This window comes from Sus scrofa, chromosome 5 (assembly GCF_000003025.6).
Source record: "Sus scrofa isolate TJ Tabasco breed Duroc chromosome 5, Sscrofa11.1, whole genome shotgun sequence".
Lineage (NCBI taxonomy): Eukaryota > Metazoa > Chordata > Mammalia > Artiodactyla > Suidae > Sus > Sus scrofa.
This window is the reverse complement of record NC_010447.5, coordinates 94,326,739-94,343,904: the sequence shown is the minus strand read 5'-3', so window position 1 is coordinate 94,343,904 and position 17,166 is coordinate 94,326,739. Positions and strand designations below refer to the sequence as shown.

The following is a 17,166-nucleotide window of genomic DNA, read 5'->3' as shown; positions in this document are numbered from 1 at the left end:
ATTCAGAGATGAGTGATTTAAGGAGTGACAGTAATCCGGAAGTGACAAGGGTCAAGAAGGACACTTATTCTAAATCAAGGCCCAGTGTTGGCAGAAGATAAGAGAAAGACCACAGTCGTCATTTGGAAGAGCTGACATGTAAATCTTCTCCCCAAGTAAAGCAAATTCCAGTTAAAGAGAGGTGTGGAAATGCATAACTGAAGGTCTAACCATCTTTCTAATTTTATCTCCACCCTTACTCTTCATGTGGTTCACCTTTTCTTGAAATACTGGTCCATGTCATGGGCTTCCGCGCCTCCTTGCGTTTGTTCATGTTCTTCCTTGAGCCTACAATTCCTCCTGCTGCTTTCCTTCCCATCCACCTTCTGCCATATCCTGCCCATCTTTTGCACCCATCTCACATGGCTTCTGTGCTAGAAAACCTCATATCTTTATAGTTAGAAGCAAATATTTCTCATCCTCAAGACTCCTTACAACTTCTGTATTTTTCCTGTGATATTTATTATTTAAATATTTATTTATTGAAAATACATGTGGGTTTTTTGGGGGGTGGTTTTTTTTGTGTGTTTTTTGTTTTGTTGTTGTTGTTGTTGTTGTTTTGCTTTTTAAAAGGTCTGCACCCATGGCGTTGGAAGTTCCCAGCCTGGGGGTCTAATCGGAGCTACAGCTGCTGGCCTACACCACAGCCACAGCAACGCCAGATCCAAGCCATGACTGCGACCTACACCACAGCTCACAGCAGTGCCAGATCCTTAACCCACTGAGCGAGGCCAGGGATTGAACCCACAACCTTGTGGTTCCTAGTTGGGTTTGTTTCTGCTCCACCACTGCAGGAACTCTGAAAATACGTGTGTTTAAACTGAAGAGCTCGCTAAGGGAAGCGTGAACATTTGATTCATCTTCATATTCCTTGTGTGTCACCTAGCTGGGTCTCATACACGCATTCAGTGGTCACTAAGTGTGGCAGTTTTAAGTCATTGTTTTTGAAAGCCTGTTAAGTCATTCTGGGAGTTCTTAGAGAAGCCAGGTTATCTCTATGTCAGACACATGGGGACTTTGACACTTAGAAGAGGTCATTTTGGCCCCCTCATCCCTTTCTAATTTCAAAATTGAGACAGTAATTTCTGTCTCATGTTGTAAAGATAAAATGAAATGGCATAGGTGGGTGGGTATGATTGTGCATGGTTTTTTTTTTTAATCATTTTTCCTCTCATTGTCAGTTGTCACTTTTGGCTGTTTTTGTTTGTTTGTTTTTTTGTCTTTCCTAGGGCCACTCCCGCAACATATGGAGATTCCCAGGCTAGGGGTCTAATCAGAGCTGTAGCCACCAGCCTACACCAGAGCCACAGCAACACAGGATCCGAGCCACGTCTGTGGCCTACACCACAGCTCACGGCCACTCTGGATCCTTAACCCGCTGAGCAACGTCAGGGATCGAACATGCAACCTCATGGTTCCTAGTCGGATTCATTAACCACTGAGCCACGACGGGAACTCCTGTTTTTGAGGTACTTAATTAACCTGTCTCCTTTAGTATGACTTACCTACCATACTCTCAATTGCTGTTTCTAATAAGCAATGGGCTAGGAAAATAGGCAAATCTTTTTATTAGAATTTATTATGAAAAAAGTACATAATCATAGAAAAATTGAATTTGGCATTCATAGGTGTCTTGGCTCATTCTGTGTTTTTCAGCTATGTTCTTTGTAGAATGATTTGACAGATGAAACATGTAGGGAAGGAAATCAAATCCTTTTTGGACTCTTAGATGTATAGATTGAGATAGATCTTTAAGTCTGGAGCTAAGGGGAATGATCAGGACTAGAGATAAAAATTTGAAGTAACAAGCATAGAGATGGCATTTAAAATCCTAGAACAGTATAGGGTCACGGAGAGTAGAGAGTCTTAATATTTAAAGTAGCTTTAAAAAAAAGATTCTTACTTAGCCAGAGTAAGAATATAAGCTATAAAGTGGTCTTTGACCAGGCAACATCCATGTCATGTTAGACAAACAATTGGTTTTTTTTTTTTTATTTTATTTTGTTGTGATGGTTACAGGTGTTTTTTTTTTAAAAAAATCAATTCACAAGATAAAATGTTTGCAAATTGGATTGCAGTTTCCATAAACACTGTTAAAAGACAAGGGTAGATTTTTCTCAAGAAGCAGAAGAATTCTCCAGGGTTTATTTTTGCCTTAAAATCAATTATTTCATTTATATTTAACTGCAAATCTTTGAAACTGTTTATATCAGAAAAGAATCATGGACCTGTGGTTCAGCTCTGATGCCATCAAGATAGCAATGATTTTTAAAGAGTTTTTAGGAGTTTCTGATATTTTCAAACAAATGGACAATTTTGTGGATCGGAAATAGTGGAAAGCAGCACATATGCTTCGGGCATCAGTGTAAGAATACTAAAGTTCACTCTTGGTGGCTGAAGAATATATTAGGCCAAAGGTTGCCTGATATTTGCCCTTGTTTACGCTGAACTAAAGACAGACCGCTGCATCCATGCTGCTGTTGGTTGGGATAGTGCACTTACAGTAGCGAGATTATTTTTTGAAATTCGGTAGCTTTTTAGTCATTTCAGTGTAATTGATTTTATATTTTGCCTGATTTCTTACCTTTTTTTTTTTTTTTTTTTCCAAATTTAAATTTACCTTACCAGTAATGCTGTTTCCTCCTGGAATCTTAAAACTTTGTAAGTTATAAAGAAAGTTGCTTAAAATGCCTTTCACTTTATTATCTGTTTTGTAGTCGTTTAATGCTAAAGGCTGTCTCATTACTCTCTTTGTTCTTTGAGAACATAAGGATGCCTTACTCTAGTGTCTCTAGTCTTCACTGATGACAGCATCTCCTTGCTATAATTCTAAGGACCTGCAGATAGTAATTTGTCTTATCTTGCGTCCTGATGGATAACATCTTTCTTGTCTAAGTTTGGCTGGGGCTCATTTCAGTAACATTTTAAATACCTATCAAACATAACTGCACTTTTATTTACGTGAACTTTCAATATGTTCTTTTCTTAGATTAAATTCTTACTGTATAATTAATTTTTTCAGGTTCTGTGTATCCTTAGTTTCTTTCGAGTAACTTTCTGATTCTACAGTGAATGGTATAGATTTATCAGACTTTTTTTTAAGAGCTCTGTAAGAGCAAAGACTATATTCTCTAGGTAATTCACTGTATTTCAGCCTTGTCTCTGCATCAGAATTGCCTTTGAATCTTTTTAAAAACATTTTTGCAATCATATTCCTGAAGATTCTGTTTTGATAGAGCTGGGTGGGGTAAGATATTTATATTTTTCTAAGCTACAAGCTACACAGGTATTCTGAATTGGAACAAGTTTTGGGAAGTTTCTTCTTTTTCTTCTTCTTTTTTTTTTTTTTTTTTTTACTTGATCCCTGCCCCCCAGGCCCCTGTGAGATTCAGCAATATATCTAAAAGCAAAGTATCAACCTTTTTCCCCCAGTCCTCTAGTTCTCTAAACTAGTATGGCATTTAACAGTTTTTGTGCAGTGCACACAATTACCAGCCTGAAACAATGTAGCAAGATCTTAGGTCTGTTGATCTCCTCCTAGGGGAATGCCTAAGGTATATATACTTGGCCCCCATGTGTCCTGGGAGTTGCAGGCAACGAACTATTCCACAATTGCAAAATCATCATCAGTGTCACAGGCAAGTAGTAATCATAATTTGAAACCTTGTCATGTCTATTAGAGATTCATGTTGAGTAAAATTTGTCTGATTTAAGATCTCCCTTCTTCCTATCTTTATTTTATATTTTTGAAATAATTACTGGGAAATGTATCTTAAAACTAACGTGCAATGAACCCTCATATTTTTTTATTTTAATTGCATATTTTTCCACCCCTGAATAAATTTGCTGACTATTCCATTTTTCATTTCAGAAAATGAGATAAAAGTTCCTGACATTCTGATAGTAACACAACCTTTTTAAGGGACTATATGGGAATTTATCATAATTTAAGAGAGCTGGGCAGCTACATCTTAAATAGTGCTATATAATTGTGATAACTTGCACTCTAATCACGTTCACAAAAATTTTTGAAAGCAAAATTACAAAATGTTTGGTTTTTTTGCTTTCGTTTTTGGCTACACCTGCAGCATGTGAAAGTTCCCAGGCCAGGGACTGAACCTGTGCCACAGCTGTAACCAGAGCCACAGCAGTGACAACAAAGATCCTAACCCACTGAGCCACAAGGGAACTCTGAAGACAAGCTGTTTTTCACAGTCTTTGCCTCTGTCTCACGACAGGAGTGCATTTCTTATTTGTAATACTTAATCGTAAGAATTAGGATCATCCTTTTCCCTTGTAAATCCTTTTCACTTTTTAGAGTTGATCCATACTTGGGATGAATTCCAAAGCTATGTGATTAAGGAAATGGAAGCAAGCCTTAATATAGGATAAAATACAGTGAAGAAAAATTATGTAAATGTCCTCACTACCTTTATTTCTCCTCTGTCATGTCTTAACTCTTCCAGGAACAAATCAGATAGTTTTTTCATGTCATGTGTATTTTCTGTTCTTGTGATACTGAATAATTTTCTACTGTAGCCTGGCTCGTAAGTTATAATAAGTTGTATTAGAAGAACTTATAGGGAAGAAGCAAGACCTATTGCCTGCCTTTGCATTTTTTACCTAATGTGTTTGTTGCTAGAAACATGTCTTAGTAGGTTCCATTGAATACTATTTAGTATATTTGCCCACAAATGATTTTTTAAATTTTAGATGATATTGGTGCCCACATGAATGTTGGAAGAACTTATAAAAATTTAAATAGAACCAAAGAAGCTGAAGAATCTTACATGATGGCTAAGTCACTGATGCCTCAAGTATGTCGTCATAATTTATTCCTATTGCGTCATGTCTACTACTTGTCCATTTTAAATAGAATTGTCCAGATGGAAAATCCTTATCTTTTCTTCAGTATGTTGATAGTAAAATTAAAGGGTGCAGTGAGCCATCTATTACTGCAAGTGCTAGAAATGGTTACATTTACTTTTCTAACTTAATTTAAAAAATTGTGGTCTGTGAAAACTAAATTCATTAAATTGAATTGTAGATATTTTTTATTAAAGTTCTCAATGAATTAAATGGAGAATTTTGTATACGTTCATTAATAGCTAAATTCAATATTACTCTTTTTTCTTTTTTTTTTTTTTTTTTTTTGTCTTTTTCCCTTTTCTAGGGCCACTTCTCGCAGCATATGGAAGGTCCCAGGCTGGGGGTCTAATCGGAGCTGTAGTTGCCGGCCTACGCCAGAGCCACAGCAACACGGGGTCCAAGCCACGTCTGCAACCTACACCACAGCTCACAGCAACGCCGGATCCTTAACCCACTGAGCAAGGCCAGGGATCGAACCCACAACCTCATGGTTCCTCGTCAGATTCGTTAACCACTGAGCCATGACGGAAACTCCTCAACATTACTCTTAGCAAAAAATAAATGAACAGGTCTGGCATAGTGGGTTAGGTTCCAGTGTTGTTGCAGTTGTGGCGTAGGTTACACCTGTGGCCCAGATTCCATCCCTGGCCTGGGGATTTCCATATGCCACAGGTGGGGCCAAAAATAAATAAATAAATAAAAGAGCAAAGCAAAGTGATAGAATGAATGGATACGTCTCTGTTGCTATATTATGTCTGTCTGTTGCTATAATGACACAAATGTAAGATTTCTTGAATATCACAGTACAAAGTCAGAGTTGGAAAATCTGATCCTGCCCTTGACCAGCTATGTGTAATCAGAAAAGACAGTTTACCTTGGGCTGTAGTTTTCTCAATTGTGCTTATATTAGTAATTAATAACAATAGTAATATTAAAATGATTTGATAGCAATTAACTATCCTATTGTCACAACCAGAAAATATTTTGCTGACAAAATGAAAGTTGACGTGGTATAACAGAAGTACTAACTAGACTGGGAGAAAAGACCTGAGTTCTATTCCTGGTCAGACAAAAACATGGAGAGAGAGACCTTAGAAAACTCTGATTTATATGACTTATAAAATAATAAATAAAAGCTAACAACAATCTGTTGAGCTGGCATGAATGAAAAAATATATCCTCATTGCCACTAAATGTTAATTATTTTACTTACATTTTTTGAATACTGTAAATTATTTCACATTTTTTGTGATTTATTTTAATATAGCAGTAAAATTCATAGCATAATCTTGTTGTGTCTTGTATAGTTTAAATAAGACACAAGGACTGCTGATTTTTTTTGGTACTAAAATATCAAATTGTTAAAATGCTTTTTTTGACAGGTTATTCCTGGTAAAAAATATGCAGCTAGAATTGCACCTAACCATTTAAATGTTTATATTAATCTGGCCAATCTGATTCGAGCAAATGAGTCCCGACTGGAGGAAGCAGATCAGCTGTACCGACAAGCAATAAGCATGAGGCCTGACTTCAAGCAGGCTTACATTAGCAGGTACTGTAGTTCACTTTAAGCTTTCATTCTAGAAGATTGAAGCTGAAGCTATGTCTGCGTATACATTTAGGCTATTTTGACCAATTCATTTTTTTTTTTTTTTCCTTTTAGTAGTCTTAGTTGTCAACCAAGAGCATGGAAATATAGCCTGTTTTAGACTAACGATTTGATTTGAAATTGACAGGGGGGAGTACATAACTTACATAACAAACTTTTAGACAAAAGCAAGGATAGAAGATAATCCTCCCTAGTTTCATTTGGCTTTCGTACCAAATTCATTTTTATTTAAAACAGCTGAAGCTTACATTTTATAATTATTTCTTGTTATAAAATAGTTAATTTTATAAATTGATTTGCACTTATATAAAAATGCCTTTTTTAAGCTAACAAAATATTAGAATGATTTATAAAACGGTTTTCAAACTGATCAGTTCCAGATGTGTTCCGCATATGTATCTGCAGGTGGCACTAGTGCTCTTCCACCCTAACAAATTAGCTTTTTCAATTCTATTTTTTTCCCTTTATGAATAGCCATTTGATAAGAATACGTTGAAGGAAACCGAATAATTATAAGGGGTAAACAATTTCAAATGTTTTGCTTTTTGTATAATGAGACATTGCTAACAAAGATTAGAATACTGGCATTTCCCTATCCCTACTGTATTTATTTTTCTTCAAATGCTATTACTTCGTCTTCTGACAAATTCGTCTCCCCTTCTAGTTGCCCTCGCTTTTCCGATGCAGACTAGTCTGCTGGGGTCTTGTTTCGTTTTGTTTTTATCTTGTTTGCCACTCCCACAGCATGCAGAAGTTCCTGGGCCAGAGGAGCGGGGTCAGACCCACACCACAGCAGTAACACCCTGGATCCTAACCGCTAGGCCAACAGGGAACTCCTCGTCTGCTGTCTTTCAAGCTGCATTCAGAGTGTATTTCCTCTTTCTCCCTTTCTTGGGTACCACCTCCCTTGTTACTCGCTAAGCCAGGCACGCGTTTTCCTTCCTATCTGCCCACCGACGTAGTAACGTAAGTAGTGATGCAAGTCAAGCTTGTGTTTGGGTCTTTCCGCAGAGGAGAATTGCTTTTAAAAATGAATAAACCCTCCAAAGCAAAGGAAGCATATCTTAAAGCACTAGAACTGGACAGAAACAATGCAGATCTTTGGTACAACTTGGCAATTGTTCATATCGAACTTAAAGAACCAAATGAAGCCCTGAAAAATTTTAATCATGCTTTAGAACTAAATCCAAAGCATAAGCTATCATTATTCAACTCTGCTATATTAATGCAAGAATCAGGTATGTTTTCTCAAACTGTTTCTCTATTTAAACATATGCTAGTTTGAAATATAATACAACCTTATGTTACTCCCAGCAGACATTTTATAAATGGATGGTTATCTCAAAACTGCATAAATAATCTATAAGGAAAATATTTAAAATACTTTAAACATTTTAAGTAATAGGCACTAATATATATGATATTACTAATTGTTCTACTAGTATATGTTAAAACTGATTTTTCAGGGAGTCTGTTAAGCAGTGTCTTACTAATCTATTTTGTCATTTTATACATGGAAGTATTATGTGTAAATATCATACTAATTAAATAATCTGAATTTGTAAAAATTTTTATTTAATTTTTTCTAGGAAACCAAGAGCATTGTATGTTTTAGAAAAAATAGTATTCTATTTTCTCTTGATTTATAAGTCCAAATACTTTGAGATCATGTTGTATCCAGCTTTACCGTTTTCTGTGATGTTATTATAGTTTCCTTTGTTTTCTGTAATTTAGCAAAACAAAATTATTTGTCACAATAAATCAAGGTCTTTTAGTACTGCTTCAGGAGGCAGTGTATGTAATTTATAATCTTAATTTTTATGTTTGGGAAAATCTTTACGTTAATCCTTAGAGACTTTTATAAAATTTTTGCAAAAAATTTAAGAATCATAAAATCATATTTTAGGCTAAAAAGGATCTTTGAGTTTATTTTTGCCAGTCATCTACTTAGTACATTAGAGAATGAGAATCAAGTGGATCTAATACCTGCCCTAACTTCATATGGCTAGTTTTAGTAACTACTCTAAGACTAGTTCCTGATTTATTTCATATTTTCTTTATTCATCATATTGTCAAATAAAAGAATAGAGGAAGATGGAAGATCTTTATGTCTGATACTCAAAAAAGCTCAATTTATAAAATTGATATTTTCTAAATATCAGTAGTTACCTAACCTCTGTGATTATGAGAGATGCCCAGTATCCAACACAAGATTATACCATGAGGGAGTTCCCGTCGTGGCGCAGTGGTTAACGAATCTGACTAGGAACCATGAGGTTGCGGGTTCAATCCCTGGCCTTGCTCAGTGGGTTAACGATCCGGCGTGGCCGTGAGCTGTGGTGTAGGTTGCAGACGCGGCTCAGATCTTGCGTTGCTGTGGCTCTGGTGTAGGCCGGTGGCTACAGCTCCGATTCGACCCCTAGCCTGGGAACCTCCATATGCCGTGGGAGCGGCCCAAGAAATAGCAAAAAGACAAAAAAAAAAAGAGAGATTATACCATGAGGTGTGTAGTGTGTAGTTGTAGAAATTGATTTTTTTGTATTTATTTGCAATATAAATTATCTCCATAGATATTTATTTACTTAATTTTATATTTATAGGCTTTATACTTAATGGTATATTTTTACCTTTGAAACGACCAAAAAAAATTTAAGTAGGGTACAAAAAAAAATCTGATTTAGTAAGACTGAAACATTTGTTTATCCAGTCATAGTGACTGTTGGCTGAGGATTTTTTATATATCTCATGTAATCCTTAGAAAACTTAGGTTAACCCAGAGAAGTTTGTTTAGTATATAAAGTTATAACATTAACAGAATCAAGATTGAATACCTGTCTTTGTTGGCAAATTCCATGCATTTTCCTCTTAATTCTCTATTCTTCCTCCACTCCCAGTTAGAGTCTGAACTGTCAGGGGATATTTCACCCCTTTTGGTTTTTGAGGCACTTTGACTGCTTTAAAAGAAAGGAAATGAGCTACCATTTCAGTGTCTCAAATGTACTCTTTCCTGGGAAAACTTTGAGGTTTTCGCTTTCTGGGTTTTTGTTGTTTTTTTTTTTTTTTTTCTTCTTTTTTTTCCTTTTTCTGTCTTTTTGTCATTTTCTTGGGCCGCTCTCGCGGCATATGGAGATTCCCAAGGTAGGGGTCGAATCGGAGCTGTAGCCACCAGCCTACACCAGAGCCACAGCAACGCAGGATCTGAGCCACGTCTGCAACCTGCACCACAGCTCAGGGCAATGCCGGATCCTTAACCCACTGAGCAAGGCCAGGGATCGAACCCGCAACCTCATGGTTCCTAGTCAGATTCCTTAACCACTGAGCCATGACAGGAACTCCTCGCTTTCTGGTTTTTGACTTAAATACAGCAATTAGTTGTTTTGATGCTGGCTTTTTGTAATCTACCTAGATAAATACTTGCAAGTGGCTTTGTTCCTCAGACTTACTTGCTAGTAACATAATTTTTTTTTCTTTTTAAAAATTTTATTTTTAGGTGAGGTTAAACTCAGACCTGAAGCTAGAAAACGACTTCTAAGCTATATAAATGAAGAACCCCAAGATGCTAATGGTTATTTCAACCTTGGAATGCTTGCCATGGATGACAGAAAGGATACGGAGGCAGAGATGTGGATGAAGAAAGCCATAAAATTACAAGCCGACTTCAGAAGCGCTTTGTTCAATCTGGCACTACTGTATTCTCAGACTGCAAAGGAATTAATGGCTTTGCCAGTTTTGGAAGAATTACTCAGATACTATCCTGATCATATCAAGGGTCTCATTTTAAAAGGAGACATTCTGATGAATCAAAAGAAAGACATACTTGGAGCAAAAAAATGTTTTGAAAAGATTTTGGAGATGGATCCAAGCAATGTGCAAGGAAAACACAATCTTTGTGTTGTTTATTTTGAAGAGAAGGATTTATTAAAAGCTGAGAGATGCCTGGTTGAAACATTGGCATTAGCACCACATGAAGAGTATATTCAGCGCCATTTGAACATAGTCAGGGATAAAATTTCTTCATCTAGTTTTGTAGAGCAACCAATATTCCCAGCTGGTAAGACTTCAGGTGTAGAAGGAGACAAAATTCCAACTGAAAATATGAAAGAAATCAAAAATGAACCCAGAGCCACAGAGATGATAAAAACAAGTGATAATAAAAGTCAGTCTAAATCCAACAAACAATTAGGAAAAAATACAGAAAAAGAAACCCCTCACAAAACAACAAAAGATATCAAGGAAATTGAGAAGAAAAGAGTTGCTGCTTTAAAAAGACTAGAAGAGATTGAACGTATCTTAAATGGTGAATAGCATTACTCTTTATCATGTGGCAGTGGTTTCAGAGAACTTCAGTCTCTGTCATGTGGTTACTTATACTGGGAGCTTTGAAAATAGCAAGGACACTTAGAGTCTGTCATAAGCTGCCTCTACGTAGGATCAAAATAAGATTTGCATTAAAAACCCTTTCATTACCCCAGGGTATGTATTATGTGACAGTAGTTTTCAGAGTTTTGGTGACTATGGCAGAATATTAAATTACTGGTGGCAAATTTGTATCTTTTCTAACAGAAGGAAAGTTCTTCCAGCAGAATAATACTATTTTCATTTAAAAATAATCTGAGGCGTAAATAATAATCCCATGGGGGCAAATCCAACATGTGCTGGTTTATTCTGTGAATTCACATTTATTAGCTAACTTGGCTTTTCCATTCACATTGGAATCTGGCAATGAATTGAAAACGCTTATTGAACACATTTTTTTCTTCAGTAACCTTCAATTTAGCGAAGGGACCTTGCACTGCAAAAGAATACTGGCTTTTTGTGGGTTTTGTTTTTTGTTTTTTTTTTATTTTTAGAAGGGATGCCAGTTGAAACATTTTAAAATAAATCATTTGACATTTTAGCTTAAGAATGTATTTTCATAACTATGTGCTTGTTCTTAATATCACTCTAAAATGCAGTTTTTAATAAGGTGAAGCTTAACTATATATTGCACACATTTCCAATGGTGCTCATATATGCCATATTTTCATTTTTTTTTTTCACAGCATGAACCACATAATCATGACTATCTTTGACTTTTAATTCCCAAACTATTCATGTTTCTTAGGATCGTAGTCATATTAAGAAGTCCCAGTAACTATAACTTTATTAAACTTCTGCGTTAAAACATAGTAAGTTTTTCTTCTTTCAGCTTAGTGTTACCTTTTTTTTACTTGAATTTTAATTTTGTTTCATAAAAAACATACCTTAATTATCCTTAGATTACCTTAAGATACCGAAATTGGGTTGTTTAATGAAGGCAAAACAATGTGACAAAGTTTATTTTTAAACACTAAATTCTTGATATCTTATTATGGTGTATATTTTTATTAAATATTTATTTTAACTACTGAGCTTTCATAAACATTTCAATTCCATCAAATAGGGAAAATAAATTGCTAATGCATTTTTCTATACATGCATATATCATGGCTTAACCAGAATTTCATCATTTTGGCATGCTATCCAGCTAGAAAAAAAGATTAGCCTGGTATAGGATTAATACTTTAGTCAGTAGGTTTTAGGAAGTTTAAACCTGAAAACAGTTAGTTTGGAGAGTAGATACAAGTCAGAATTATTAATTTAAATTTGACTTTTTTCCATCAGTTAAAATACATTGCAAATACGTTTTATAATACCTAATAATGTTGGCTTTAGAACATTAAAGCTCAAGCTATCATCCTAGGATAGGTAACTAATATCTAGTTATGTAGCATTTCCAAAACTACTTCTGTTCCTTTGAGATATCTAATTTTAATTATGTTTGAGAAACGATATTCCTATAACTTTTAAAGAAATGTTTTTTAAATAGGTCGTAAGAAACATGGTCTGCATTACAGACTCACACTAGGTTCTCTGAGGCTCTATCTATCATAGACCCTTTTTTAGGCAGTATAAAGCAAGCGCTGACACCAGTGGTAGTTCAGTTTTGATTCAGGAGATTCTGATAAGCATTAAAGCAATACTTAATTTCAGTTCTTCATTTATAGCTTTGTGACTCCAGATATAAGGTGGAGAATACCTCATATACTGTGACTTGAAAATGAAATTAGGTTATTGTTACATTCTCTGAACATATCTTGAGAAAAAGTTTAATATTGTCCGTTAAAATATCAAATGCAGATAGATCAGAAAAGTAGAAGGAAATCATTCATGACAGCAGACCACAATAAAAGCTTTGAGTAATATTCTAATAAAATTATGTAACTATTCAAAAAGTAAAAGCTATATTAATATTATCCAATGATTTTTATAGAAAAAAGAATTTTATCTGTATTAACACAACAGTTCCTATCATGTAGGAAGTGCTCATATCTTGAATATTTAAATCAAATCCACCCTGAATAATTAATAATTTTCCAAATAATGTTTTCAACACTCCCTTCATATTAGAATCATCTGTACCTACCCTTTAGCAATTAAATCTAAATTTCTTGGGGGTACAGCCCTGCTTCAGTTCTTCCAAAAGCTCTCAGAATGATTGTAGTTTGTAGTAAGGGTTAAAGACTATTGCTCTAAATTAGTTCAAGAAAATCCTCTTATCTCTCCCGTGTTAACTTCTAAATTAGTGATATAACCCAATTAAGTTTTGATGTTTTAACCTCCATTAAGGAATATGCTCTTGATAGCTAGTATTTATTCCACGTTAAATTTCATCAAGCTTGCTTATGTGTGAGATGATTATTTCTTCTCGTTAAGCTTATAATAGAAATTGTATCCAAGCTGTTCAGGGGAAAAAGGAAATGGCTTTTTTCTTTGGAGCTGCCATTTTGGGGAAACGGAGGGTAGGGACCCTTTAACCCGGTTCACTAACCTATGTTTCAGAGTTGGGATTATCTGTAAGTTTGGAAAGAAAGCTTACTGTACGTTGATGTACTGGTGAAGGGCTATGGTTTTAGTTCCTGGTGTTTTACAGAAGAATCTGCTCCTTAGGAGTTCTAGGAAAGCTTTGACAATCCCCAAGGGGCATTTATGTTACTCCTTCACTCCTTCTCAAAAGGAAGAATTACTTTTTTCTCATATTGCTCCTATATGCATTTCCTTCCTAACATTCAGAATTGGGAATTTTACCTTATAATAATTATTCCAGTAAGTGAGTTTATGAAGTTGATGATTTGGAGAATAAAACAAATATCTTTGCAATTTGGGGTTTACTTTTATGTGGATATTTGGTATGTGCATTACTCAATTCTGTTAAAACCTCATGCCTTTCATTGATTTAATTTGCGCTCTCAACTTCATGTTACAGAATGATTCTTTAAAGACGCTTTAATGAAAAATATTATGAAAATATATAGATTTGTATGTCAATTTATACTTCAGAAATCCATATCTTTGTCATATTTATTTTTTTAGAAAACTTCTAACTGCATGACTAAATGGTATTTAAAATGAACCCTCAAAAATATCTGGTACCTTTGTCCAAAGTTTTATCTGTTGGAAGCTGTCAGCCATCCATGTTAAAGTTTCATAAAATAGTTGATAATTGTATGCATTTTATATTCCTATGGTGTCTGTGTGAACTATATTTCTAAATATTCAGTATTAAATTGATTCTTTTTAAAACCTTAACCTGAATCACCTTTTAGTGTTAAAATGAAAAATATAGTAGATCAAGAAATTTCTGTCCCCACAAGGAAGAGCTGGCAGATAGTTTTATTAGCAGTGTCTGAGAAAGGTGTGTGTTAACTTAGTTCCTAATAGATACATTTCCAAGCCTGAGTGACAGAAACTCAATTAAAATGAGTCAAACTCAAATGTGGAATTTTATGTACATACACAGCGGGAAGTCAGTGTAGTGAAATAATTGTTAGTTTAAGTAAGTGATAGATCTGCCTGGATTCAAATTGTGGTACCATCCTTGTTAGTATAACTTAAGTTGTTTAAAGTATATGTTCCCTGTTTCCCCATCAGCAAGCATCATATATGTCTCCTCTTTTAATAAACCGGCAATATGTCTTTATAAATAGTGCATGCTCAGTCATGTATGCTGCAGATAGCCTTTATCAAAAGTTTTTGACCATGATTATAATTTATATTAGTGAATTCTGACTTTTTTTAATTTAATGGTTATTGGCTTATTCAGATATTCAGATATTTTTTGGGATTTTGTGTGCGTGTGTGTGTGTGTGTGAAAACAAATTTTTTTGTATAGCCGTATATGTATGCGTGTGTGTGTGTATACATATAATCTCTATAATTTTCTGTGTCATCTAATTTTTTAAATTTGTAGGAATTTAGTTCACAGAATATTTTTATGTGGGTACAGTTCATTGTGATTTTTTTTAAACCATGATTTATGCGATGGGCTTGTTTTTATGTATCTCCAGGAATGAAACAGTTTTAACAGCTGTACAGTGGTACTGATGGTGGCTCTAGTGTTATCTTTATTTGATTGTAGTTTGGTAGTAATGCATTGTCAGACTAGAAAAGCTAAAGAAACAAAATATTTTTAGTTTTGCTGAAGATTGGCCTTGTTTATGGACAGCTTTCCTAACAAGTGATAATTAACTTTATCAGGCGTCAACATCTGTTTCAGGAACATAGCATATGTTTACATGTCAGAACTTTTGTTTAATTCTTTGACATTTCTAAATTGGTTTAAAGAAATTTAGCAAATACAACTATATATTTATATTAAATGTATTAATATATTTAAGTTGCTTAGGACAGTTCTTGGCACATAGTAAATAATAGATGTTATTAATGTAATTGCAAGGTTCAGACTTGCATTCGATGTATATTATTTGACTTATACATATGTTAACAGAGGTTATGTCAGTGATGGTCATGATAGAGAACAAATTATTAGGAATCTATTATCAATACCTGTTCTGTAGCCATCTAAGCCAACAGGTACATCTCAATAACCTAAAATAAAATATATTTATTAGACATTAAATGCATAAATTAATTTAATAAATTCTTTTTTTTTTTTTTTTTTTTTGTCTTTTTGCTATTTCTTGGGCCGCTCCTGCGGCATATGGAGGTTCCCAGGCTAGGGGTTGAATCGGAGCTGTAGCCACCGCCTACGCCAGAGCCACAGCACCGCGGGATCCGAGCCGCGTCTGCAACCTACACCACAGCTCACGGCAATGCCACCGGATCGTTAACCCACTGAGCAAGGCCAGGGACTGAACCCACAACCTCATGGTTCCTAGTCAGATTCGTTAACCACTGAGCCACGACGGGAACTCCCTAATAAATTCTTAAAATGCACAAATAAGAACTCAAACGACGACACCTTGAATTTGTACTACCTCATTCTTGCTCTTCACTGCCGTCAGGAAGTAGCATAAGATGAAATAACATCTAAAAGTTTCTGAAGACTTGATTTCAGGAGCGTTCATGTTCTTTGGAACCTGCTTTCTTGATGAATGGTGTGGCTGTAGTAATGGGGTAGTAGTATATTTCTCATCGGGTAGCATTTATATTCTGTAAGCTGCTGTTACCTTTATGTTCCTGCCTTTGGACAGAATACCCCTCACCAAGCTAATGTAGTTTGCCCTTTCTAAAAGACTTCTGTGACTAAAACTCAGTCTTTATTCCTTCCTTTCCCCATGGCTCTAGTTTCTGATATTAGAAACATAGTCTCATTGAGTTAATCCATACTGAAGTGTGGTTCATGGATGGCCATCTCAACAGTTAATTCAAGGGAACTTCCTGCTTTGTAAAGTTGCAGGCAGGGTAGTAGGAGGGGTTTGAGGGATTCTGCCTAAGATTTGAGAAAGAATTCTGCATAGAACTGAAAGGAGCCACTGTAAGCTGTGGTATAGGTCACAGACACAGCTCGGATCCAGCGTTGCTGTGGCTGTTGTGTAGGCCAGTGGCTACAGCTCCGATTAGACCCCTAACCTGGGAACCTCCATATGCTGCGGGAGCGGCCCTAGAAAAGGCAAAAAGAAAAAAATAAATAAATAAAATGTAGTTTGTTTGGGGAGTTCCCATTGTGGTGCAATAGAAACGAATCCGACTAGGAACCATGAGGTTGTGGGTTTGATCCCTGGCCTCACTCAGTGGGTTAAGGGTCCAGCTTTGCTGTGAGCTGTGGTGTAGGTCACAGATGCAGCTCAGGTCCTTCACTGCTGTGGCTCTGGTGTAGGTCGGCAGCTGTAGCTCCAATTGGACCCCTACCCTGAGAACCTCTGTGTGCGGTGGGTGTGGCCCTAAAAAGCAAAAAAAAAAAAAAAAAAAAAAAAAAAAATTAATTAAAAAAATACATTAAATGTAGTTTGTTTTGATGCATATAACATGTCTGTGAAAGGATCACCACACTTAGGATAGTGAACATAATTTATCACCCCTCAAAATTTCGCCACATCCTTTGTAACCTTTCTAGTTCCACCTGTCCCTTCTAGCCCTATCCTTAAACTACTGATCAGCTTTCTACCTCTATAGATTAACTTCTTTTGTCTGACTTCTTTTCTCTCTGCAATGAACTGAAATGGGTTCACACCAAAATTGTATATTATAACCCTAACCCTCAATATTTGGCAAGGGAGCCTTCGAAAGGTAATTAGGTTTAGATGGGTCTTGAGGATGGGGCCCCCGCAGTGGGATTAGTGTCCCTAGAAGAAGAGAAAGAAGAGACCACAGTTCTCTGTTCCCACTGC

The 17,166-nt window shown here is 35.6% G+C and overlaps 1 protein-coding gene across 2 annotated transcripts in view; it reads left to right on the top strand.

The window, feature by feature from the left end:
• The window catches only part of TMTC3 (transmembrane and tetratricopeptide repeat containing 3), a 55,815-nt gene extending 40,362 nt beyond the window's left edge, over positions 1-15,453 (top strand). Inside the window, exons 11-14 of one of the 2 annotated variants that reach the window (XM_021092778.1) lie at positions 4,753-4,856; positions 6,291-6,460; positions 7,529-7,755; positions 10,008-15,453. In XM_021092778.1, the coding sequence (XP_020948437.1) occupies positions 4,753-4,856; positions 6,291-6,460; positions 7,529-7,755; positions 10,008-10,822 (1,316 nt within the window). In that variant the 3' untranslated portion in view covers positions 10,823-15,453. The remainder of the gene's footprint in view (positions 1-4,752; positions 4,857-6,290; positions 6,461-7,528; positions 7,756-10,007) is intronic. The other variant, XM_021092779.1, reaches the window with a different exon arrangement.